This window comes from Falco cherrug, chromosome 3 (genome assembly GCF_023634085.1).
Source record: "Falco cherrug isolate bFalChe1 chromosome 3, bFalChe1.pri, whole genome shotgun sequence".
NCBI classification, from domain to species: Eukaryota; Metazoa; Chordata; class Aves; order Falconiformes; family Falconidae; genus Falco; species Falco cherrug.
In genome coordinates this window covers 109,535,892-109,562,243 of record NC_073699.1, presented here as the reverse complement: position 1 = coordinate 109,562,243, position 26,352 = coordinate 109,535,892, and the positions used below count along the sequence as shown (strand labels likewise).

The window sequence follows — 26,352 nt, the reverse complement described above, 5'->3', positions numbered from 1 at the left end:
ACTTCTGAAGGTCCCTTCCAGCTTGAAGGGCATCATGAGAAAAGCCAGGGAAAACCCAAACCCAGCTCAGAAGAGGCACAGTGTCTCCACTGTGCTGTTGCAGGACCTGAGTAAGTTTGTCCTACCTGTGGAAGCAAAAGGAATTTTCTTCTCCGGATTCCACAAGGCTATTCCTTTAATAATTCCACATCTGCAGCATTTGTTTTAAAAGAAGCAGTGATGTGACAGCTCAGCACAAGGGGGAGGTCTTGCTTTACCTTCCACTCTTCCAGAGGTGACCAGCGGACACCTCGGTGGTGCTGTGCTCTCCTAGAGTAGGTTTGTGAGTTAGAACTCCCTTGCAGAAAGGTCCATGCACACACTCAAAGACCAAGATACTGATGTTCATTGACCCCATTCTTCTCAGCCATCACCATCACCTTATCTGTTGGGAAGGCAGAGAAGGGATAACCATGGGAGTGTTGGCTCCTGTAGGAGCAGAAGGGACCACAGCCAAGACCACAGCCCAACGGAGATGGTTCTCCCCAGCGTTGTTCAGGGCTCTCTCACCTCTGACAAGACAAATCAGTCCTCTTTGATTCACACTATCATGATTTACTGTCCTTCGGCCCCATGCAGCTCACTGAGCACCTGACACCACAAGCCTGCTCCAGCTCTGGGCTAATTCTCAGCCCTCATCCTGCTCTTTTTCCCCAGAAGCATCCCCGCCCTCATGTTCACCCACCACAGACCTGATTTTGTCCACCATTCCACCCCAACCCCTGCTTCCCATGGTGTCCTGCTGCACCCACAATGTCCGTATCCTGATGTTCAAGCTATGACCTTTAGTGTAACCCCACTTGCTCTCTGCCACCGCACAAGTCTGCTGGCACCCAGTGACATATGAAGACCAGCATTGTTCTCTGTTTACCTCCAAAAATGGAGAGATTTTGATCTCCAGGCTAAGCTGGCACTTCACCTATAGACCTCCCCACTGACTACTGGTCTCTGTGAGTCAGGGGAGTACAGGAGAAGGGTTTACAGTGATGGCTGTAACAGAGCTTTACAGAAGGCTCCCCAGTGATGGGTTTGTACCACTGTGGCCCACAGTGATGTCTGGGACATGTCCCTGTGCACGTTTACGAGCAGTGACAGCATCCTTCTGACCCAGCTGGCGGGCAAGGCTGAACGAGTGCAGGCACACGGCGCGTGAGGAGTTAATAAAAACTGCTGGATTAAAATCATTACATTGCCACTGAAAACCCCTGCTGTTAGCCACAGGGAAGGACCTCGTCTGCAGCTCCCTTACAATAAAATGAAGGGTAATTTCATCCAGTCACCTGCTGCTGACCTATTTAAAGTACCCGGAGGCAGGGCAGAGCAGGGCGCCGCTGCTTCAGCCCCCAGCAGCTAGGGTCAGGCTGCAGGGGAGGCATCCTGGTGTCACCTCCTTGGGGAATGGGGTGCCCACACCTTCTTAGCCTGGTCAGAGCAGGCAGGTGCTGCTGGCAGCATCGCTCTGCCTCTGCCCCCAGCAGGCTCTGTGCTGTGGGTGTGTGGCTTGGCAGAGGCTGGGGTGCCTGGCGAGTGATGGGGCTGCATGAGCCTTGCCACCACCAGCTGTACCAGGACTCAGGAAGGTCATTCCCCACCACAGAGAGCCCAGCCTCTGCACCCATTCTTTGGGGAGCCCTGCGCATCCTTCTTCAGCATCTGCCCAAATCCCTCCCCCCCACCCGGGTCATGTGGGCTGTAGAAGGGGAAGCCTCCCTGCATTAGCCACCACTGGGTCTGCAGCTTTTCCACCTGTGTTTTTAAGACTTAAAAAAATTGCGGTGACTGGGTTTGCACAACCATGGAAATGGGCTGTAGGGGTTAACTGTGCACTGGTATCTAGCTGGCTTGAAAGTCAGTCTGGGAGGCATTCAGGCACCAGCTCCAGCGTCCTGTAACATGATGGGATACTGCTCTGCTGAGAAGAGGTGCACAGCTGCTACAAAACCCTTCCTTGTGGTCACACTGGTACCCAGCCAGCATTGCCTGGCTGGGTTAGGTGGCTCTTCAGGGAGATACAGAGCTCAAGCCTTCAGTCCACTCTACAGAGGATATACAATAAAAAGGTTATTATGACTTATAATAGTCAGTGTTTCCCAGCTCTTGGAGTCCCATGATGACTGTGGGAGAAACGCTGCTTCCATTAAAAGATGTTGAAAGCTTTTGTAGCCCCATTGGCACAGAAGAAAGGCAGGTGATGCAACCTCGAGAGTTCCAAAAGCCATCTGCAGAGACAAACACTCTTAGAAACTTCATATTTCTAAGCCACTCACGTTCCTCCAAGCTGTGTATTTCTTAGGACGTGCAGTGCCATCGAGCCTGGTGAACACAGGTGGCCACAGGGGTCGGGTGCTGTGGCTGTGTGCCCTGTCCTCTCCGCCAGAGCTGGTGCACCCCAGGACAAGTGTTTCACCAAGCTGCTTCCAGAAGCTCCCCTGTCCACACTGTGCACCGACCGTCACAGACACACAACCACTCCCACGTGCAAGTTCCCCTCTGCCCTGCCCAGCCTGCAGGATGATGGTGCTTTTGCTGGGGGGAGTTGCACTTGGGACAAAGGATGACCCTGGGGTGTTGTGATTTCCCTGGCGATGAAGAAGGCTGGTTGGAGAATGTGCACTGGATGCTGCATCCAGCCAGTATCTTCTCTGCTGGTTGCTCTCAGCCCTCTCTGGGGTTGCTGCTTATCCATGCACACCTCCAGTTCAGGCTGCCAGCTCTACCCCACCCTGTAGCCTCTCTAAACCCTGTCTCTCCACCCCAGCCAGCTGCCATTCCAATTTTACCAGCCCTCTCCACAGCTCCAAATGATTCTGATTTGTCTCCCCCTTGGTGACAGGGTGGGGGAAGGTGGCACAGGGGAGGCAGGAAAGGAGAATAATGGGCTGGTCCTGGGCATGTGCAGGATGAGGCCACTACCTGCCATAGGGACAGCTGGGACCACCTATAGTTTTAACTCATTCTGGCTGAAGCAGGTCAGGATATTCATCTTACCGTGTCCAAGGAAGCTAAAAAAACCCCCGCTGGCCATGTCAGGGGTGATGGAGCTACCACGTGGGTAGAAATCCATGGGGAAGGGAATTTACCTGGGAGAGCCAGTGGCATGGAGCTCATGGGGACAGGGATGAGCAGACTTGCACCACGGATCCCTGCAGTAGGGGAGGGTGGTCAGTGTGTCTGTCTTGTGGAGAGGGAAGTTGTTGGCTTGGACTTACTGGGGACAGAAAAACAGCCTGAGTGCCTTCTGGGGCCCAGAGCCCCTCAGGATGCCTTGAAGCATCTTTGTCGCTGCCATGCGTGCTGCCTGCCTGGATGAGGATGGTGCAAAAGAGCTGTACGTGATCTTTCCAGCTTTTTCTGTCCTCGTCTTGAATGCTGGCTTTGCACCGGGCTGTATTAACGCAAGCATAGCTGGTGAGTCAAAGTGATTCTTCCCATTTACTCCGCACAGATAAGGGCACACCTGGAGTACCATGCCTACTTTTGGGACACCCTGGTGTGGGAGAGATGCTGATGAACTGTAACGGGTCCAGAGAAGGGTCTCTGAGATGGTTGGAGCTGGAGCACAGGACACCAGGGGAGCTGAGAGCTGGGGTTGGTCTGAAGAAGGAGAGGAGGCTGAGGTGGCTCTGATAGCATCTTCCACTGCCTGAAGGGGCTGGAGAAAGGGCAGAGCCTGGCTGAGGTGCACAGAGAAAGTACAGCAGCAATGAGCACGTGTTGCCATATGATGGGACATGCAGGAAAATTTCTTCGACTTGAAAGTGGACAAGCACGGGAACCGGGTCCCAAAAGTCTCTGTCAGAAATCAGGGGAAACAAGTCCTACCCTTGAAATCAGATTCCCTGTTGTTTCTCGTAAGGATTCCCGTATCTTCACTTGGCTCTGTGAAAAAAAAAAAAAAAAAAGCAGTATTTCAAAATGTTACAAATTACCCTGCCAGGCCAGGTGGTGTCTTTTTAACATACTTGTGATTGTGTGTATTTTTCTGCCTTACCTGTGGAGGGAAATCATAATAACTAAAGGACTTTGCTAGAGGCAAGAGGTGGATTACTGGAACTGTGTCCTTCATTTAGGAATAATAGCCATTAAACTCCTTGTTGCTATGGGGCTGCAATTTCCAGAGGCGATACCCATTATCAGAGAACTGGCTGCTGGCAAGCAGTTAATGAGAGAGCTTTGAAACGGCTCAGTAAAAATCCAGCTTCCCTGCAGACTTCTGAGACGTGTGTGAAAGGGGAAAGGGAGAAAAAGCTGGATCCAGCTGCGATCTGCACAGATGTGGGGTGGTGGCGGCTTCGCTATTGCTCCATGGACTGAGGAAAGCCCTTTTCAGACCCAGCACAAGAGGGTTTTGGCAAGGCTTTAGGGGCTCTGCTGGTCTGTGGCGAGGCAGGGCTTTCTGCCCTGCGTCCAGACCCCCCCCCCGTGGCCCGAGCCAACATCAGCATCCCGCTCAGCCGAGAACACACAAAGGTGTCTTTAAGCCATAAGTACGCATGGCCGGGGCACGGGGTGCGAAGGGGTTCTTACATCAGAGTCTTTCTTCTGCTTGTGCTGGGTTTTTGTCTCTTGACTGTGTCTTCCCAGCAGCAGAGAGGAGCTGGGAGAGCCGCAAATCCAGCTGGATGCAGAAGCTGCACACCCCCGCACCGACCCAGCATCTCTCAGCGGCACAAAAGCATCTCACCAGCCTGCCAAAGGGAAGCCAGGGACATGCCATCATCCTCCAGTTCCTCTCCGCTGAGCTAAATCTGCAGTAGATATAGCAAAGATCCTTGCAGAGAGGCACATGGTCATCCCAAATCCTTAGGGAAAGGTAGCTTCCCTGCGGCCCAAGGCAGTTTGATGAAATAAGGCAGCTCACACTTTCACTTTTACTGTTTTTCTCCCTGTTTGTTTGTGTTAGGAGAGCACTGATGGGAATTAACATTCACCTTTCCCTTTCCGAGATGAGAAAGTCTTTATCTTGCTTTGCAGCCGAGGAAAAAACAGAAGGAACCTGAAACACGAGGGCTCTGCTGCTGCCTGGCAGAGGCTGGAGGGATGCCCGGGTTGGGACAGGCACTGCCACCGTGACTGATGTCCCCAAGCATCTCACTCTCATGCAGGGTCTTGTTAACAGTGCAGACATCACTGATCACATGCTGACAGTAGCCCTTCTGGTTGCATGAAATTCTCCCTGAAGCAGACATGTTACATATCCCTGCTTGGGATACTACACTCTTTAATATATACCCTAAATGTTTTAATATATGTTGCTGGAATTGCAAAATCTAAGTGCAGAGTATCTCGGTGCAGCTTTAGAGAAGGCAATGGGATGTGCCACATTGCCATAGTTATGCTCCAGAAAGTGGAGGGAATTTTCCAGCGTTTAAAAAACCTAATTTCAGCATCAGCAGATCTAAAACATAAACGGATGGTTCGTCAGGGCCAGGAGTAAATTTCTGGCTTTTCATTTTATTTTTTTTTTCTCTAGAACCAACCTCTAGCCTGGCATTTCCATGTTGTAACCAAGAGGGTTAGAAATACAGATTTTTATTGACATGGTGGCCACTAATCACAGGACTCCAGGACCTGCAGATGGAGGTAACTGTCAAAAGATCTCGTGATGCAGAGCAGGCAGCCTGTAGTTTTTCAGGGGCAGGAAGACTGGACAGCCTCACCTAGTTTAACGACCTGCAGTTACCCAGTAAGGCTGTGGCATTCACACATGTATGTTTGCTGTCTGCATAACTCCAGGAGCAGGATATTTTTGCATCAACACATTGGCATGTTGAAGAAGGTTTTCTGGTAAATGCAGTAAATAAATCCAACGGATCAAATTTTGTCAGGGAGCAAAAGGGCTTTCCAGTTCCTGAGGGATGGTGAGCTGGGAGCTGAGGGCAGTAGCACGGGCAATGGGGCAGGGACCTCACCAGCCAGGACCCAGCCCTCAGTAGCCACGTGCAGTGAGCAGCACAGCACCAGGCATTGTGGCCAGGTTCCATCAAGAGTCTCCATCACCAGGGAAGCTGGTGTGGATGAGGCAAGTCCACGTGTCAGGGTCAGGATCAGTGGAATCCATGGGAATATGGCTGCATTAGGGACCAGCAGTGTTACCACTCCAGCAAGGACGAAAGGCTCAGGTCTTGAGCTTAACTGCAGCCCTTTGGGCCAGCAGGCAGGGCAGGTAGGTTGCCAGGAGGCTTCGGGTGAGGCTGGTCTGGGCCATTAATTCTCTCCGGGCCCTGACAAATCCTCATGGAACATTATGTAGTACATCCCATGCTGTAGCATGGAGCAGCATTCTCCCTTTCTATAGACTTTTGTTTGACTTATATCACAGATCTGCTGATCAACAGTTTTTCAATAAAATCCCAAATCCTGAGGTCAGGGGATGATGACATGTTAAACAAAAGGGGTGTGGGGGGGAAGAATAAAAATCTCTATGACTGATTTTGGCAAAACCTTCAAAAACATGTGCCAGCTGTCTCCAATATTGAATATTTCTTCTGAGGCTTCTGACTCTTGCTTTCTGAATGCCTGAGATGGGCAATGCTGGCCACCTCCTCCATCGCCACCTGAGTCCGCACCATTGCTAGCATGCCTGGATACAGGAATGTGCAGCTGGAGCCCATTTGGCACTCTGCTCTATCTTTTGACTTTCAAAGCTCACTTCAGCCATACAAAACCACCAAGAAAATGAACCAGCTGGTAACGGGACACAAAGGCTGACAATGGTGCCCAGGAGGACACAAAAGACACCCAGTGGGACAACAGAGTCCCTGGCTGAGCCCTGCAATGTGGGGCTGGAAGGGGGGAAAAAAAAAAAAAAAACCCCTTCACCCACACGCTGCTTCAGAGGCTGGCAGGGAGCGGAGGGCAATTAGAGCCGCCAATTACTTTTCCTGCTGCAGCTTCCCCTTTGTCACTGCTAGAAGGCTGACAGCCAGTAACCAGATGATAGTGGGCTGTGTCCCTGAAACATGCTCACTGCTCTCCCCAGCAGATGCAAAGTGCCTCAACCATTCATTCCAGAACCTGCCTCTGTTCATTGCCTAATTCCTTCTTTTAAGCCATCCCTACACCTGATTCATCCAGTCAGGCTGTTTCATTTGAGATAGCGCAAGTATTGCGGGTAAAATTTTACCTGGACAACTTCTGTTGGTTTTGAATCATCAGATACCTAGAGCAGGAATAGAGGCATTCCCACAGTGGGATAGAGCCTGTTTAAGGCTGAGCTTCTGCGCGTGCTTCACTGCCAGACTTCACAGAAGACACGATTATTCACCACTTAAACATTGCAGGTTGAAGGAAGAGCTCAGAGGTGTTTTTTCTCCCCATCTAGGAGCAGCACACCTTCAAGAACAAGATTTCCCATCAGTTCCTTCTAGCTAGCAAAAAAACCCCTGACAAGCTCTCTGCATTGGGATCTGCTCTGAACCAGTGGCCTGGGAACAGCTGGGACCTTCCTGGAGACCTTGAGATGCATCTTTTTTTTTTTTTTCCTGCCACAGGCAGGAAGACCTTTCAAAGGCAGAGATCTTGCAGAACAGTACCAGGAAAAAATTACACTGGATAGCTTTTCCTGATGCACTTGTGGGGAGTTAGCCTCGGCTAACGGCAAAGATCCCAGCCAGCTGCACACTCATTCTCCTCGCTCAGCAGGGAAGGGGAAGAAAATAGGAAAAAAACAGGAGTGAGAAAGCTCTTGGGCTGAGATAAAGACAATAAAGTCCCATACAAATTACTTTTGTGGGAAAAACAGACACTATTTGGGGAAAACTAACTTCACTTATTGCCAATTTAAACAAATGTGGGTAGTGGGAAACAAAAAGATAGATATTAAGCCAACACCTTTCCCAGACTCAATTTCACTCTTTCACTCCAGACCCACGCCCCCACCCCTGCCCAAGAGTGGTACAGGGGGCCAAGGGCAGTACAAAGTGGTTTCCCTTAGCTGCCCCTTCCTCCTCACCTTCCCAGTGCTCCAGCATGGGATCCCCACAGGCTGCGTCCTTTGGGAAACGCCCCCTCCAGTGGGGGTCCTTGGGGGGCTGCATTTTCTTCAGAAATATCCATTTGCCCTGGAGCAGCTCCCCCATCCGCTGTGTGGACTTCTACTCCAGCATGGTCCCTTCCACAGGCTGCAGGGAACATCTGCTCTGGTGCGAATCCTCCATGGGCTGCACCGTGTGGCACGTCTCCACGCACTTACTTACGTGCAGTATATGTTCAACCTGGCAGCAGGGAGTAAAACTGCTCCTCCTTCCCTGGTGGTGGCTCTCTGGGTCAGAGGGATTCTCCGAGAGAGCAGATCAGGAGGGGCTTTGGTCAAAAAATATGGGAATAACAAATGAATTACTGCAAATCACACCGAGTTGAGGCCAGGAAAACTGATTTTTTTAATGAACTCTGCAAAAATGGAGTGAAAATGAAGGAGAAATGGGATGAAAGTGTGCAATATATAAAAAGCATAAGTTACCTACATGGGCATTTCTTCTCTTTGGCTTTGAGAAGATCACTGCACAGACTGTGAAGGAAAGCCTGGGGACGTTGGTAGCAGGGACAGAAAGAAATAGGAGTTCCCAGCAACAAGGTGCAACAAAACTGTGAGGAGCTTGATCTACTCTAATTAGCAAGGAGGTCATCTGCAGCCCCATTCAGCAAGATTTGGTCACGACTCTGGGACACAGGGACGTGACTGCATAGGCTCCACTAGGAGTATTCCAAGCGCTTGTCAGAGCCTGGGCCACTACTAGAGATACTGAAATGAAGAAAACACCCTTACCTGTGGGCATCTGAAGAAGGCAATAGGATGACAGGACCCCTGAGGTGTATAATCCCCCTGGGTATGGTGCATAACCAGGGCCATGACCATATGATCCCTTTTGAAGAGCATTTATGATGTACTTTACATTACAATGGCCGTTCGTTATTACCATTTCCAGCTCACAGTGTGTTAAGGATAACCCCCCTGCCCATTTTCCACTCTGCTGTGTTGGTCGAGCCATGAAATCCCCAGCAATACTGCCTTTTGGCCACATCCCTGGGCAGATGCTGCATTGCTTAGGAGGGGTGAGGCATGGCCGATTAATCTGTGCTCAGAGAAGCTGACTGTTGGGATTAGTGCTTCAGATGCTCTTAACATCTGCAGCACCAGGGCAGTCCCACATTCGTCAGCGCTGGAAGCCGGAGGGTAGCAGCAAGGCTGGTAAGAGCTCTTACGGTGGGGTTTGCCTATTGAATTGCTGCTGCCAGGTAGCAAGACAAGAGGGAAATTTTATGCAAAGAATGGCAGCTGTGCCATTATCTTGGCACTTCCAAAACTGTCACACCATTTTTTGGCTGCCTGTGATTGCCAAGACTGAGGAGAGGACTTGAAGGACCCTGCAGAGCAGGCACAATGGAAATGTGTCAGCCCTGAAGGTCTCAAAGCTCCAGTTTGGGAGGGGGGGTGAGGATGGCAGTCCCAGAGCTCAGGTCCAGCCCCTTGCAACCAAGAAGGTGCTGCCAAACCAGAGGGAAGGTGTTACTGAGGACTTTCCTCATGTGGTTGCTGTGGTCTACCTCCCTGTCCAAAACTAGTCCTCCCCTGTTGGTCTGCTTACCCGAGCTGGGCTTTGTTACTCTGGGCTTCTTTCATTGCTTTGACTCCTTTTTTTCCCTGCAGTAACTTCTTTCTCTTCATCACAGGGTTTTATGAGCCTTTTGTTTGTGGAGGCAGGCAGCACAGGGCATGAGAAGAGACTTCTGAGCAGCCATGGATGGGTTACAGCTCCAGGTAAGGCTCATCTCCTGCAAATCACGACCTCCCACCATCCTTCAGAGTGCCCAGCAGCTAAGGGGAAAGAAAACACCAGCTCCATCTGCATCTAGGGAGCTCGTTAGCTGGGAACGACTCCCTTGTCTATCACTGTGGGGAAACTCCAGGAGGCTGTTCAGGATTAAGCCCAGACAGTGCCTGAGCTCCTGGCTTAAGGTCCCCCACATCCCTCACCTCCCCTTCCCACAAACAGCCCAGCCTGCGCCCCCTCCCCCAAGCCTGCTGAGGGACAGCTGGAGGTACACAGGGACTGTCCACCTCATGAGTTAATCACCTCCTGCTCAGATGTCAGGAGGAGATGAAGGCTGCTATAAATAGATCATGCAGCCCTCTTGGTTTCAGCTGTGATTCACCAGCACAGCAGAGAAGCATTAGGAAGAATTAACATTCAATCTCTCGGGCACTTTACTAAGTGCAAATGCCATTCTACCCCTGTCAATCTCCTTGCCTGGGGGAAGCCATCAGCACTTTCTGGAGGGTCTGAATGGGTCAAATGGACAGGGAAACCCGGAGCAGGGCTGTCAGGGAGCTCAAAACAGCCACTTCAGCCAGGGTGACTGAGCAGCACCTGCTGCATTTAGGAGCGTGGCAAGGTGCTCTGCTCCCCCCTTGCTGGGGCTGAGCTGGGACGGTGTCAGTTTGTTATGGTATGCACACACTGGGGTGCCTGACAACAGCCTCTGGGACCAGATGGTTTCTGGTGATGGTACATGCAGGGAACTGGGGTGGGTTTTTTTCGGTTCTCCCTAACCAGTGCTGAGCTGTGCCTGTGCCTGAGCGGCTCATGAGGTCCATGGCAGTCTGCCCAGATGAGTATGGTGGGGCAAGAGTGTATCTGGATGGTTGATGTGAAACCCCCGTTTCTCCTTTCCCCCCTCCAGTAATTTTTCAAAAATCAGGGGAATAAAGGCAGCATACAGCTATCCTACCCACCAGAAGCTGCTCCTGCACGTGTTTGCATTCATTTGCACGTGCCTGAGACCTTGGTAGCCTCTCTCCCCCTGCCTTGCTGTCTTTATGCTGGTCACTGAGCAGCGTACGTGCGATGGAGAAACCAGCTGAAAGGGAGGTGACACCAGCCAGGTCCTGGAGTGGGAAGCGTGAGGAGGCTGTTTATACAGCTGTTGATACCTATTTTATAGGTATCTACCCATCTGCTTTGACAGCCTCCCAGGTACAGGGAAAGAGTAGTATTTTTTCTGAAAGGTAGCTTAGAGGATAGAGCAGCTACTCAGGGTGATGAATATTCTTCTTTTGCATCTTTGGTGCGTTGTCAATAAAAGAGAGATCCATGTTTCTAGTTTCATGGCATTGCCACGGTTTTATTGCATTGCCACTAGATAATGGGTCAGAGAACAAAAGAGACATTCGGGGCACTCATCACCCACAAGATGTAAAGGGGAGACTGGACTAAAGGATGGGAGTTAGGTGTTGGTATCTTTGGGTCCTCAGTTAGCGGTCTAGGGACTCTGGAGTTCGTGAGATGATGTATATACTAGAAAATCTTTTCCTTTCACCATGCTTTTAGGGACCATCAGGGTTTCTCAGTGAAGCAAGGCAGAAAAATGGTCAAAGGAACTGCCGGCTGGTGGGGGGGTCACCTTATTATGATGGGACTAAATCCAAGAAAGTCACCCCATGACTGCTCCATGGCAAAGAGGGCCCTGTCCCACTCCTTGCTGCAGGAAAACAGCATCTCATTGCAGCTCTAGGCAACAGCCTTCAGCACAAATTGGAGCCTGCCAGCACAGGACTGCTTAAGACGTCTCAATACACTGGCTTCTCCTTGGGTGGGCATGATCTCCTGCCCACTAAGGCCCTGTAAGAGGTTGGCATATCCAAACCAAGCTGGTTCTGGTGTCAAAATGGCATTCCCCTACTTAGGAGCACATCACTTAGGCTGCAATATGGGCTGTCTGTGTGCTCTGGGGGTCAGATCTGGGTGGATCTGCAGGCACCTGTATGGTCTTCAGCCATCCTTGAAGTTGTAATTGTGTTATGGAAGAACCTGAAGTAAGCTGCCTTCAGAAATGTATGCGGGAATGCCTGAACAGGCTAAAAGGCTTCAGAAATAATTGTGATGTATTTCTGTTACTGTACAGAAAGTGAAATTGCAACCTAGAGTTGCAGCAGCTGCAGCCTAGATTACCCAGTTAGGTCCTTACAGAGCCACATGCCAGTCTGGAAGGGGCTTTGCAGATGCCCTGGTTGTGAGCGACAAGGCTCAACCGACCTGCAGAAGCTTTGGTAGGAACTACCCTGTATCTCCAAAAACGAAAAAAAAAAAGGGCCATGTGGAAATCTAAAGGGAGTGTTTTATTCTGTCTAGCCTACAAGTGAGTCCAGACAACCTGAAACAGCTTTGGAATGTGGATCATATTGGATGCAAATGGCAGGCCATATGTTTTACAACATTAATTGCCAAACTTTCAAAAGCACCCTATTGACCTTCTACCGTCAGGGAATGAGCACACAGCTCATGCTTAGGCACCTAATCATTTGTCATCTGTTCCTTGTTTTTCTTCAACATTTCTGTGGTAGTATCACCAACCTGGATTGTCTCCAGTGTTGTGAGAGCTGCACAAACCCAAAATATTAGCCCGTTTTCCAAAACATGTAAATGCCAAGTTTGCAGATGGTACATGATATAACAGGAATTACAGGCACAAAATAGAAGGCTAAGGACAGTACACGGTGAAAAAATTCATCATTCATCTCTAAAAGCTGGACCTGCTCAGATGATCTGGCTGGTGGCTGCCATGAACAGATGCTGGACTCTGGAAAAAAGGGGTTGGAAATACATCCAGGAATAAGTCGTGATGGTTGAGAAGGGAGGGAATAAGAGCTGTAACAGAGAATCCTGTCAGCCTGGCTGATGAGGTTCACCTGCAGGGAGGGGAAGAGCCTAAAGGAGTGGATGATGTCCTGCACGGTGTCCTTCTGCAAGAACCAACAAGGTAAGGAGAGTAACGTCTTGAAAAACTCATTGAAAGACAAGAAGTCATCTCTGTTTTTTTCCAGTCATTTCCATATGGGCTGGTATGCCCAGATCTGGTGCTGCGATAGTACTGGAATTAGTCCATGCTCCTGCCGTAGCTTGATTCCGTGCTGCCGTGTGCCTCTTTCACCTAGCTGGTATGCACGAGAGGCGGGGTTTCTCTGTCTGATACCATAACTTTCCTGCTTACAGCAGACATCCAGCAGCCGGAGCCTCCTCAAGCTCACCCTCATGGAGATGAAGTGGATTCATGTGTTGGTCATCTTCTTCTTCCTGTTGTCTGTTGCAATGACGGGCTGCTTTCTGTGGCAGTACAGCCTTCCCAAGGTGGAGCCCGGTGAGTAGTCATCTTTAAGCTTGGTGATGGTTTGGCTCAGAAATTTTTAAGACCGTGGATGACTTTCTCCCCATGTGGACATTTTTCCCCAAAGAGCATTTCCCCAGACAGCATACAAATTTGCCTCCTCTTAGCTGGTATAAGGACAATTAGGAATCACAGAATCTCAGCACGGTGGGGCTGGAAGGCACCTCTGGGATCATGGGATCACCGTGTCCAACCCCTGCTGGAGCAGGTTCCCCCCGAGCAGGCTGCACAGGATCCATCCAGGCGCGTTTGGATGTCTCCAGAGAAGGAGACCCCACAGCCTCCCTGGGCAGCCTGCCCCCCTGCTCCATCACCCTCAAGGTAAAGAAGTTCTTCCTCATATTCAGAAGGAACTTCTTGTGTTGCAGTTTGTGCCTGTTGCCCCTTGTCCTGGTGCTGGGCACCACTGAGAAGCGCCTGGACTCTGGAAAAAAGGGGTTGGAAGGTCCTCTTGACCCTGGCCCTTAGAATATTTGTAGGCGTTGGTAAGATCCCTTCTCAGTCTCCTTCAGGCTGAACAGCCCCAGGTCTCTCAGCCTTTCCTCACAAGGGAGATGCTCCAGCCCCCTCATCACCTTTGCAGCCTCCGCTGGACCCTCTCCAGTTGTTCCCTGTCCCTCTGGAACTGGGAGCCCAGAACCGGACACAACACTCCCAATGTGGCCTCACCAGGGCAGAGCAGAGGTGGAGGATCCCCTCCCTCGACCTGTTGGCCACGTTCCTCATGTAGAGGAGATGAGCACTGGGCTGATGGAGTACCATGTAACTTGGCTGATGTTCAGAGGAGCTCCGTTACTTCTGGCACTAATCTAGGTTAACTGATACACCAGAAAGACAGATTTATTTTTTAACCTTCTCTATCTTTTCCATTAGCATCCTGTTGTAAAAGTCACTCCAGTTTAGAATGGGGTTGGTTTTTTTTACACCTTACCACATTCTCCAGCTTACGGGTTTGCTTCCTTTCCTACTCCCCTAATCTTAGATCTTTGAATTGGCTCAAGCCTCGGTTCACACTAGAATTCCCTTGTGTTGATTATGGCAAACTCAATGGTTAGGCTCAAGGCACAGTATGTGCAAGGATGAAATATATACAGTAGAACAGGATAAGAGTTTTACGTAGCCCAAAGGTGGCATAAAATCCACGGTGAAGGTGCCAGAGGTACTCCACAGACCAGTATCTTGAAAAGATTTTAGACCCTACATTTTTATCACAGCGTATCAGAGGCTGCCTGTAGGCTTCTTGTGTACCCATCCCCATTCATCTCAGGTTTTTCACAGTGCCATGTCTCTTCTCATCTGTATTTCTAATGCTTCATGCTCAGTTGGTAAGTGAAAAGATAAATACATGTTTTGTTTACAGCTTACAGAGCAGAGGAGCTGTGTTTATGAACACCTTAGGATCAACTGGGAAAATAGTGCCTCCAAGTAGGAGAGTTCCTATCTCTCACTGAGTTTAATGATCTTTGCTTGCCACAAAAAATTAAGATATGTCTCTGGCATGTGCAGGGTACAGCTAATTCAGAAGACAGATAATATACTAGGTGTACAGCTCATCAGCTGTTGTCACAGCATTAGATTTCAGGTGGCACTCACAGTTTACTTCCATATCCATTTTCCAAGGCTATAAGATGCATGGGACAACTCCATCCTCCTGAACCTGAGCTCAGGCTTTCCCCCAGACACAGGCAGGGCACTTTCATGGTGTCTAAACCCACTGTCAGGTACCCTACAGAGTCTTCTGTACTCCCAATTCCTTACTCTTCCAGGCTGCAAAGCCAGATAAAGCCTATGGCAGCTCCTGCCCATCCCGTGTCCATCCCATGACGGAGCACAGTGCCCTCTTCAAGCCCTGTTTTATGTGGGACAGAAACAAGTCAAGATTGACTCTTTTCCTATGCAGAAGTGTCCTTCAGTGTTGGGCAAGCAAGAGAGCTGACTGCTGGTGTGAGGGTAAAGCTTGTTAATCTATTGAAGGTCACGTATGCTATCTTTGAAATGTTTTCCAGTCCCATCTGTGTTGGAAGTGAGATCAGAAGCTGTGCAGATGTGCCCCCGCTACCCTGAACCTGTACCGCTGGACCACCCCATCCCCATTCTGAAGGACTCATTGGAGAAGGTCCGTGAGGAGATGGGAACAGAGGGAGAGGGAGCTCATGGCTGCTTTTCTGAAGGTGCAAAGGGGAGAATATGTATTTTGCCCCTCAGCATCTCTGGGGAAGGAGATGGGGAAACAAGGAGGTAGAGAACATGTAAACCTAGAAATGGGTAAAGGTCCTTCACTGGATATGCAGATGTGGCTGTTCGACCCTGACTGGAGGGCAGCTGCCCACCAAACCTGCTCTGTCACTGCCCTCCTCAACAGGACAGGGGAGAGAAAATACAACAAGAGGTTGTGAGTCAAGGTAAGGACAGGGGGAGGTTACTATTTGGAAATTCATGTTTTCCCATCATTCTCCAGGTAGATATGATGCTGCGCGAGAAGATTCACAGCTCTGGTATCCCTGCCATGTCTGCCATCGTTATCTACAACGACACTGTGCTCTGGACCGGCAACTTTGGGAAGAAGAATGGTTCAGACCCCTCCTCCGTGGTGCCCAACGAGTACACTATTTACAGGTGAGACAGATGGATGGCACATGGGAGAGCTAGAAAAAGAGCAGATGCACATGTAGCGGTGTGATATCTGGATATAGAGCCGCTGGCACCCGCTGCATCTTCTATGGTCTCAGGTCCACTGCAGAAACGCCTTCTGGGTTACCCTGAAACTTCACGAGATGATGCTTCAGCCAGTCCCTGAATTATCATATGCTCGTGGCTTACCGAGTTGTTTACTTTGGATTTTTTTAAAATACATTTTATATATTTAATTATATATATTATATTATATAACATATATATTATTATATATCACTTTTAAATATTGTCAACATTTTAAAATGGAATAACAGTGACCACCCTGAAGAACCTGAAAAACATACTATTCCTTACTAGGGCTGTCTCCATGCTTTGAGGATGCCTAGGGCACAAATCTGAAGATGGAGAGCTAGCACAGATTTTGTGAACAGCCAAGGGACAGTGTCATAAGAAAAAAAAAAAAATCAGTCTAGCAAAAAATGGGGTTTGGGAAGAGTATCCTCTGAAAACATAAAGTAGACCTGTATGCTTTTTCATTCTCCCAGTGAAGTCAAAGCTGTATTGGTCATTATTTTTTAGATAGCATCAAGATCTTAGTGTGTGTTTAAAAAACAAATAAAAGGAAGTGTTTGCTTCCTTTAAAGATCTATTTTCAGTGATTTATAACTGTGCTACATCTGAAACCTATGGGCTGCACTCTGACTACCAAATGTTGTCCTCAGAACATACAATTAATTTTGGAAATTTTCAGCAGCTGCAATTATGTTTTTTTCCCCTCTGTCTCATGGTAAAATGCCTGCATCGGTGACTTCATGCTATTTCTTCCAGAATCATAGAACCACAGAATTATTTGGGTTGGAAGGGACCTGTGAAGGTCATCTAGTTCCAACCCCCCTGCCACTGGCAGAGAGAGGGGAACATGCCCCTGGGTGGGTTTTAACCACCAACCTTTTGGTCAGCAGCCAAATGCACTAATCAACGGCACCACAGACACTCCCACCCCCCAGCCCAAAATCTATCCCCAGTCAGCATCATTTATGATCGGAGCTACAACAGTATCTGATCATCTTTGAACTTCTGACTTTCATTCTTGATTAATGAAAACATCCTTGGTAAATTACTTTTCTCTAGGCTGTCTTGTGCCAGTCCAAGAATGTCACCTCTGGTGGCACAGTGCAAATGCCCCCAGCTGTCCCTCTGAAGCGTGACTCCATTTCTGAAAAGCAACAAAAAAGACCTGGAATCCCATTCCAGGAGCCCTTTTGTGAATTCTGTTCTGAAGCCACCCAGATATCAGCTCTGACTATGAAATGTAAAACTTTATGGCACTTCAACCTTAAAATTCCAGTAAATTTGGAAAAAACAAATTGCTTGCAACTTGTTATGCTATCTGCTAAGCAATGATTTACGAAATATGTCTTTATGTGATTATTAAGCTCACAGAAGAAGTTCTGTGGCCCAGTGCACTATTGGGGAGATACTAGTGAAGGTTGTGTCGTAGGGGCCAGAGTTAAGGATATTAATTCAAGCTTCTGACCTGCATTTTAGCCATTCCCCTCTGAATTAGCAAAGATGTTGCAAGTGAAGCTACAGGCAGTGGGTCAGTTGGGCAATCTCATGTACTGGCTGTCGTTCCTCTTGATTAATGGGTTTCTTGATTCTTCATTTCTATAAATGTTTGTTCCTTGATAGAATTGCCAGTGTCTCCAAGATCTTCCCCACGATTATGTTGTACAAGATGTGGGAGGAAGGAAAAGTCTTGTCTCTTGATGACCCATTGGAACGTTATGCCCAGAACTTTGTTATTAAGAACCCTCTGGGGAGGCTCAAAGAATCGGAACAGAGATACACAGCAGATGGGCTGATATTTTTGGAAAAAGGCTCAATGCCACTGAAGCCATCACCGGTTACCTTGCGCAGGATGGCCAGCCAGCTCTCAGGTGAGACAGCACCGCTATTTGCTTACCCCTACCCACCACTGTGCCACTAGAAAGGGACCACAGAGAGAAGAGGGCATCTTCCAGGGATAACAAGGATGCTGTTGAGGTTATTTCCCAGTATGGACCCTGCGCCTTCGCACTTCCGAGAGGTCAGGCAGGACCCTTGGAAGCAAGCTGTCAGCAGCTTTGTGAAGTGAGAAAAGGAAACTCTTCTCCAGGCCACTTGCTAGGAAAGGGGTCCAGCTGTGCTGTGGGCTGGGGAACTGGTTTTCCCATGCAAGGTCAATACGTATTTCTTTCAACACGGTAGCATGACCTGAAATCAGGCTCCAATTGCATAAGAGTTTTTTGCACTCCAGCCCAGGGCGCTCTCATTTTTCTGAGATGTAGAGTTGAGGGTCAAAGTGGCACCAAACCTCTTTGCTTTGAACAGATAGACCTTGATTGCTAAGCTAAATTTAGCTGTCAGTGTAGTTCCTGATCTGGGATTCCTGAGCTATTAATAGCTTTGTACTTTCTGGCAGAAGACTATTAATCTGCTGCTACCTTGATAATTGGTTAACTCTTACGTTAAGGTACAAGGAGCTCACAGGACTCAGGAGAACTTTAACCTTTCTTGTAAATAAAGCTGCTAATACTTGACTCAGAGATTCCAGAATTTAACAGCCAAAGAGCCTGTGATGAAATCTCATGTGGCATTTTGATTAAACTCTGTAGCACCTACATTATTCCAGACTAGAATAAATACCTTAAAATTAGGACCTCAGATCCAAAGAGCATGGAGGCAAGCTGCAGTACCTCGGTTCAGGCTACAGCATCACCTGAAGCAAGCCAGTATCAACATAAGAACTCCCCAAAAAGGAATGAGCTCACTGAAATCTGGAAAAAAACAGACAAACAACCTCAAGTGGCAGCAGGAGGCAGAAAGATGTGTGTACAACCCTGCCCAGCCCCTCCCCCTGCAGGTAAGGGGTTGCTCTAGCCAGCCTGGTGATGGCCGTAGGGGCACCAGCTCTGCCTGGTCCCCTCTGACTCTCAGAAGCACCTGAAGATGCTCTGGCTGCTCCTTGCAGCTACTTGGGCTCAGCTCAGCTCCCAGCCCTGCTGCTGTTCCCTGCCACCTCTTGAGGTGTGAGGTATGCCCTAGAAACACTTGTAGAAAGCATATGTCAAAAGGATACCCGGTCATAGCATGCTGCCTTGTAACATGCAGCCACCCCATTGCTTCCAGCCCTGTGCTGGATTTGTCCCCCTGCTTAGCTCCTTTTACATTCCTATGTCTTTTTATTATTATTATTTGAATAATGTGGCCCAAATTTCCCAGACCCCACCAGAAGTGCACACCAACCATCTTGGACCCTGACAATTCAGTAGAAGGAGAAACAGTTTCAAAATCCCAACTGAAAGTCAAATGAATGTTGAGGTCACACGTTACATTTCCTGCCTGTCAAAAACCCAAAAGGAATACGTTCTGCTTAGCGTCAAGATCAAAGCCACTGCATGACATGCGGTAAAGTCTTTTTCATCTAAATTCTTCCAGTGGAAACTTATCTATAATATATCCTCGTTATAAACGGGTTTTTTCTACATTGCATATTACAGAAGTAACTCCAAAGATTTTTCTCCTCAACAGTTCACAGGCACGTTGCTAGAGGGAAGCTCTGGCTTGTTAACGCTATGATTTTCAAATATAAATGACAGTCTGAGATGCTATTGTAAATTATTAACAACACGCTTGTCACATCAATTAGCAGCCCATGAGGTATAAATCAATGACTGTGGATTTTCTGCTATGCTCACTCATTCCCCGGTTTATAATTTCTAATGAACCTCAAGAGAGGCACAGCACTGCTGTCATGGTGCCGGTTGAACTCTGCCAGTGGTGCCACGTTTTCTTTGCTGTCATCATGGCTCACTATCTACTGGAAGATGTTCAGCGCATCTGTTATCTGGGCGTTCAGCTGCACAAATAACCACCCACAGACCAGAAGCAGAAAAAAATGCTTCTGTTCCACTCCAAAGCCCAAGGACAGGCCAGCTGAGACAAACAGGTGCTGCTGCTACAAAAGAATAGGGCTTCATCCAGCTTTGCCATGATTAAGCACGTGCTCACCGAGCAGACAACTGCAAGTCGTTTTTCTGCCATGTGCCCTTCCCAATTTCCTCCTAAACTTGACATCAAAGTCAGCTGTAAACTGCAACGAGGACTTCATTCCTGATGTAATCCACGTGCTGGACTTAGTGAGTCATATATCCCCTGCAAAGAACTGTGGCATTTTAAAAAGTCCTGGCCAGATGTTTCCAGGGGGTCCATGCTCAGTGTTGAGGAATTAAAAGTGAAAAGAACTTCAGTTCTTTAAACTTCCAATTCAGTTCTGAAACCCTGAATAAATTTTGCTAAAGCTAACAAACCAACCAACCAAACAAACAAACAAAAAAAGTTAAAAATGCTTTAGGCCAAGCCTGGAATGATTCAGAGAAGTTCAAGCCCTTGTAGCGAGGTGTAAAGAACAAAAAACCCTGTTTAAAGGGGCTGTTGTTAACACACCTTTGCAGTCAAGGGAACAGTCACACGGAAATACGGATGGGGATTTCCCCCAGCACTCGATATGCCCTTCTCTTCCAAAATACTCTTGGGGATGCAGGGCTTTTGTAATCATTCATCAAGGGTTTGTTTGGGGTTTTTTTACTGAAATGTAGAAACCCAGAGATGGTGCTGGGGTAGGACTTACATTACCCAGATTTAGTGGTCCGCAACTTAAATACCATGTCCAGCAGTCTGGTGTGAGATCCTGGCAGCACATTTGCTATGCAAAAGTGCATGCATGCATCATCGTTGTTTCCACCTTGCCATAGAACCTTACCTTTTGCTTATTCTTCACCAGCCTCAAAGCTTCTTGGACTGTGATTTGTCTCAAATTGTTTGTTCCTCTTTTCTGCAGGTCTGCCCAGGAGGCTGCGATCTACCAGCCTGCTGTGGAAGGGCAACACACAAGATGCTCTAGCTCTCCTGAAAGACGATGTCTTGGTTGCTGATCCAGGAACCAGGTCAGGTATACTCGCTCACGAGCTTTTGGTCTGGGTTTGCGTTCTTCACTCATATTAGCCTCACCTGGCTAATAAGGATACACCTGGCTCACAATGGATACAGCCATTCCTACACATTCCTGTATCCATCACAATGGATACAGGATACAGCCATTCCGACGGGGAGTTTCACCATCAGCCCATACACCCATCATAGCCTGGGAAGAGTGACTGACTGTTGGAGGTGCCAGCATTTTTATTTTATTTTATTTTATTTTATTTTAATGTGTATAGAGCCTGAGTGAGAAGACTAGATGAGGCACATTAAACTGCTATAGTTAGGTCCAATAACCCTTAAGCTGTGAAAGATGCAGATTTTCAAAACTGGAAAGGCATCTTAATTTAATCAGTTTAAATCATCATAGACTTCACTTAAAATCATGCTATGGCTGTAGTCACTTGCATGTCTCTAGATTATCTATAAATTCTATTAATGTTTGTAACAATTTATATAGTCTATTACCTAAGCTGCAAACACTCAAAAAATATGAACAGTATCCAGCAGACAGCAGGCAGGGGAAAGCATTCAAAGTAACTGGGAAAAACTTTCCAAATCTGCACAGTTTTTAGGGAATAGGATTGCATTCTGAAATAATTTGGCTAAGATTGCTGAGGCTTCGCCGTGGCTTGAAGCCTGCAAGCTTAGAAAATTCAACGGCTCAGTCATAGCAACCTTGCAGTAGTCCCATGTCATGTACGTTACAATAGATACTCCTTAAACGATTTTAAGACTTTAATACCATCATCTTCTTTGGTATTTACATTATGCTCACCATTAAGATGCATAAGGACAGCCACTCAGAGTCTTTCAACCCTTTATTACTTGATACGTTGATCGTTTTAACTCTGTCTCCCTGCTCCTGGATGTACTTCACAGCTAATAGATCTTCTTCCTAAAGGAGATTCCCATTCATTGATACGGCAATTTTAACTTTTTATGGTTTTCCTGGTATGCTGAAATTCAGCTCCATTCAGATATAAAATTTTAGATCTAGAATATATTTATTCTCGAGGTGGAAATATAAATGCTCGTTAAGCTTTTATTCAGCTAGATGGACTGGAAATGGTTGAAGTGGTACCAAATTTATGATGGTATCATAATTATAATTATAAATCCAAATAGGCCTCAGGAAGATAGTGAGATGTGTGGCTTCACGCAATTAAAAAAGTAAAAATAAACCAACAAAACCCGAGGCTGAAAACATGATGAATTTTGAAAATATGTTTGAAAAAAAAGTTGCCCATTCATGTCTTCATGCCATTAAACTTCATTCCAGTATAAATATTAAAATCACTTTATGGGTATTGAAGACTAAAACAGTCAGGTGTCTTTAATAACTCAACATTGCTGGATGCAGCTTTATAGACTTTTAAGTGCTTTTCAAGTGCTTCTACCATCTTAAAGTAGCCGAGGTGCTTAAGTGGTTATACCGTTTTAAATCTCCAAAAAGGCTTACCTGGGATTTTGAGACCTTCAAGGTAAGCAACTGTAACTCTCAACTGCTCTTAAAAGGAATGGATATATGGCTCGGTGATGAATCATAATAAGTCAGAACTTTTCTTTCTTGACTTAACAACAACTCAGGGCCACAACATCTGGTTGTTCTCCATGCCTCCTTCAGCTCTCCTCTCTCTTTAGCGTGTCATCTGAGAATGATGATACAAACCAAGAATTTGTCCCTGGAGTAGAGACACACGGCTGGTGTTTTTGCCCAGCCATACCCACACCGTACCACAGAGGTAAGGCTGATCCAGATATATTCCTCTTCCTTTCCAGATGCCACTACAGCAATCTGGCCTTCTCGCTGATGGCACACGTGCTAGCCGACCATGCGGCTGAGGGGCAATACCAGCGCTGGGTCTCAGAGAACATCCTGGACCGCTTGGGCATGGAGGACACTGGCTTCGATATTACACCCCCGATCCGCTCCCAGATGGCTGTGGGCTTCTACAGCAGCCGGCAGCCAGCCCCTCTCTATGACCTGGGCTGGTACAGGCCTTCTGGCCAGATGTACTCCACAGCTGCCGACCTCGCCAAGCTGGCAATGGTCTTCTTAGGCACCTACCACCGTCGTCTCCTAGAGCCTGACACAGTGAAGACAATGCTGACCCCTCTGTTTAAGTGCTCCACTGAATACTTCGCAAACAAGACCGGCACACCCTGGGAAATTAATGAGCAACTGGGATATGATGTCATTAGGAAGGATGGAGACCTTGACGGTTACTCAGCCACCTTCTCACTCATCCCCAAGCTCTGCCTGAGCTTCATTGTACTGATGGCGGGGCCGAGGCCACAGGGTGGAGATATCGTGACTCAGGCATATGACTATCTGATTCCTGCCATGGAGACAGCGTTCAGAGAGGCAGAGAAAAGCTTGATTCCTCCTCCAAGTCCAGGCCCTTATGTTGGCTACTATACCTACTCCAACCTGACTTTCTATGAGATCAAAGTTGGACCTGGTGGGGTGCTGGTCATGCAGCAGTTTGGGCCTCATGTGGAAGAGCTGATTCCTGAAAAGTACCGGACAATCAAGCTCCACCACCTGGAAGATCGTGTTTTCCAAGTTGTTTTTGATAAGGAGTTCCCTTGTGTCCTGCACCTAGGCTCTGCCTCCATCTCACTGGAGACCCAGAATGGGCAGCTCTTTAACTTTTACCCGTTCGATCGCCAGGGTTTGTCTCCTGGGTTTGATGCACCAGGGCTGAACACATACAACGTGGTGCGTGTGCTCCGTAAACCCGTATTCTATAGCTAAATGTCCCCTCTACTTATCCGACCACTTCTGGGAGGTGGCTCCAAATCTGTGTCTCACCAGACTCTCCTGTCTGTGTGGCTTTATGGATGCCATTTAAAAGGGAAAGACGGTGGCAGACGGCTCTTTTGCCCAACAAATATGTCATATCCCACTTCTAAAATGATGTTAACGGCACGTGATCCCTGGCAGTGCACAGCCCAGCTAGCAACTGGGGATGCCTGCAGAAAAAAGAGGTGGGAATGTGCTGGCTGGATGGTGACTGCATCCCATAAAAAAAAAAGCCAAGCACTTAAGTCTCCAACACTTACACTGTTTGATGACTGTTGTGGTAATTGACTGGCACCTTCAAAGGGCTGAGGATTTCCCATCTCTCTCAGAAAATATCTCTTCTTCAGTCCAAGGGGGTTTCCAGGGCTCTTCAGGAGCCCACCTACCATGAACGAGATTCCTTATTCCGGTTTGCCAAAAGATTATGGGCTAGAGAATGGCACCAGCCTGATGCCAAGCCTTGCCTGTGGTGTCTGGGAAGGAAGGGTCCATGTCTTCCCTGGGTCACAAGAGGGGAGGTGTGAAAACAGCAGAGAGCAACGTGGTTATGTATTTGCTCCGTAGATTTCTGCAAAAGCAGAAAGGATATTGTAGCACTTAAGTATAGAAGTATGAATCTTACTCCTGTGAGCGGGGCCGTATAAAGCCATAGGCTGGTGTATCCCAGCTGGACTCAGGTCTGTGACTATCTCAGTCTCCAGGCAAGTGCGTGAGTGTGGCGTTTAAGTAGTGGGAAACTTTACGTGTATTTAGTATGGGAATCTTTACGTGTGTTTGAGGCAGGGTGTCTGTATGCGTATGTACCCGTTGTGTTTAGGCGTGTGTGAGGGAGGATGCTAAGGGAAAGTGCATTAGCTCCAGGAGCACTGCATTCAGGAGAGGTGTGCCTGCAAGCGATCTGCAAAGCCACAGGTGCATTTTCTACTTCTTTCTTGTGCCCACTCCATGCCAAGGCAGGACAGGCCAGTAACACCAACACCATGTCACTGCGACGGGAACAGTGGCAGGCATGAGCACAAGACAGGGCAAGTACCGCTGATGGAGGAGTCTTGGCTCCTGCAATGCCCCTTCAAGTTGAGGAGAGTGTCGTCATCGCAGCCCTAACCGGAGCCCGAAATAAAAGCATGCAGCGCCAGGGCAAGATAACTCTTAGGTTACAATGAATACCCTAGCTGCAGAGTATGGCAGTGGCTGCACAGCATGTAAATCCTGGGGGATGTAGGAAAGGGTAAACACACCAGCACAGCCAAAGGGCATGTTCTCCCCTACCATGACTGGTATGAGGTTGGATCCTCTTGCAGAGTGATGTCCTGCTGCTGCTTGCCCACACCAAGTCATGGAAGTGGACATGTCTCAGAGAGGATGAGAAAATAAATCTTCCTGCGTCCCTTGTCTCTTGTTGTCTCTCACGGTTCTCAGTCTTTGTGCGGTTCTTCAGCTTCAGTGTTGTGTAGAGGGGCCATCGCTGAAGGCGGAGAAAATGATGATCTGCAGACTCTGTTCCCTGCCTTTGTTCAAACAATTTCAGTTCCCTGAGAAACATAAGAAATAACGTAGCCCTTGCCTTACAGGCAGTCATGGATGCTGCTATACTCACTTCCTCTGGACTTTGTAGGTTATTGCATTTCACACCTTGTACCACCTCGTATGTTCAAGTATTTAATCTGGGCTATAGCAACAGCAATAAACTCGATGTGAATTCTTGCTGCTGTCATGTGTGTGCTCATGCCCAGAGGTACGTGTGCAGGCAGATACGTTGCCCTGGGGCTGATTTCCTGCAGAGGTGCCTACACAATGACATAACATGCCTGACACATTTCTGGACTTTCAGCTCACTGGAGGTGATATCTGATTGCAAGATATTTGAGTGCTCTAACCCTGGTCTTTTTGAGTGAGGGCAAAGTGCCAGTTTGGGGCTGGTTTTCCTGTTTTGGAACAAAAGGAGTGTTTGTTTAGCCATCAGCTACCTTTAAAGGCTTCCAAGAAAAATTAGGATTTATATCCAATGTCACTCAGTGGTCAGGATGAAGCCCCACACCGGACTGTCTCCATCTGTCTGATGAAGCGGTTGAGATGTTTTACTTTTCCATCAGTAATGCAGACACTAACAGGTCTGTCCTTTCCTAGTGAGTCACCCTCACACCTGTACACTGATACCTTTGGGTGCTCTTGGTCATTCCTATTAACAGCAAAGTGCAGCCCCTTCCTCTTCACAGCACGAACCCACACTTGCAGTAAAGCTCATCTCACTGAACCTTGGGTGGCACCGGGAAGGTGACCAAGAGCTTCCTACACTGCTCCTGTGGGCAGGCAGGAGAGCTCCCTTACCTGGTATGGAGAGCAGGGAGGAGACCATGGGATGTCTGTGCAGAGGGTTTGGGAGAGGCTGTGTGGGGCAGGCAGGGTAAGGTGGGGTTCTGGAGGACGCCAGTCATCCACGGAGAGCAGCGAGTCATGGTGCTGAGTCAATGCTACCGACAGAAATACCCAATTTCTTCCTGTTACTTCATGCCCAACAGGATCCTAAGAAGAGCAGAACCAGCTTCTGTGACCTGGCGTGACCTGAGATGCGTTAGCAGCTGCTTTATACCAGCTTTAACAGCTCTTCATAAACTTCCCATTTTAATACAGAATCTAAGTTACCATTCTGAGTCCCTTTTTTAAGCTTTTGTGTGCGCTTGTTG

At 48.1% G+C, this 26,352-nt stretch overlaps 1 protein-coding gene across 2 annotated transcripts; it reads left to right on the top strand.

Annotated features, from left to right (window-relative positions):
• The first annotated feature begins 9,134 nt into the window (after positions 1-9,134).
• On the top strand, positions 9,135-25,060 carry LACTBL1 (lactamase beta like 1). Of its 2 annotated transcripts, none has more exons than XM_027803381.2 (8): positions 9,135-9,229; positions 9,712-9,799; positions 13,035-13,176; positions 15,210-15,319; positions 15,662-15,819; positions 17,530-17,777; positions 20,720-20,825; positions 22,642-25,060. In XM_027803381.2, the coding sequence occupies exons 2-8, from the start codon at positions 9,779-9,781 to the stop codon at positions 23,618-23,620; spliced, it is 1,764 nt and encodes a 587-aa protein (XP_027659182.2). In that variant the 5' UTR covers positions 9,135-9,229; positions 9,712-9,778; the 3' UTR covers positions 23,621-25,060. The 2 variants fall into 2 exon arrangements, with proteins under 2 accessions (XP_027659182.2, XP_027659181.2); XM_027803380.2 differs by having other exon boundaries at positions 13,032-13,176.
• Positions 25,061-26,352: the final 1,292 nt, after the last annotated feature.

What these genes read in the sequence shown, in the direction of transcription:
- LACTBL1 (XM_027803380.2), top strand. Translation starts at nt 9,779, where the DNA reads ATGGATGGGTTACAGCTCCAG. An exon ending in TGAAGGACTCATTGGAGAAG is followed by an intron (nt 15,320 to 15,661) that starts GTCCGTGAGGAG and finishes ATCATTCTCCAG; the next exon opens with GTAGATATGATGCTGCGCGA. An exon ending in GTTGCTGATCCAGGAACCAG is followed by an intron (nt 20,826 to 22,641) that starts GTCAGGTATACT and finishes CTTCCTTTCCAG; the next exon opens with ATGCCACTACAGCAATCTGG.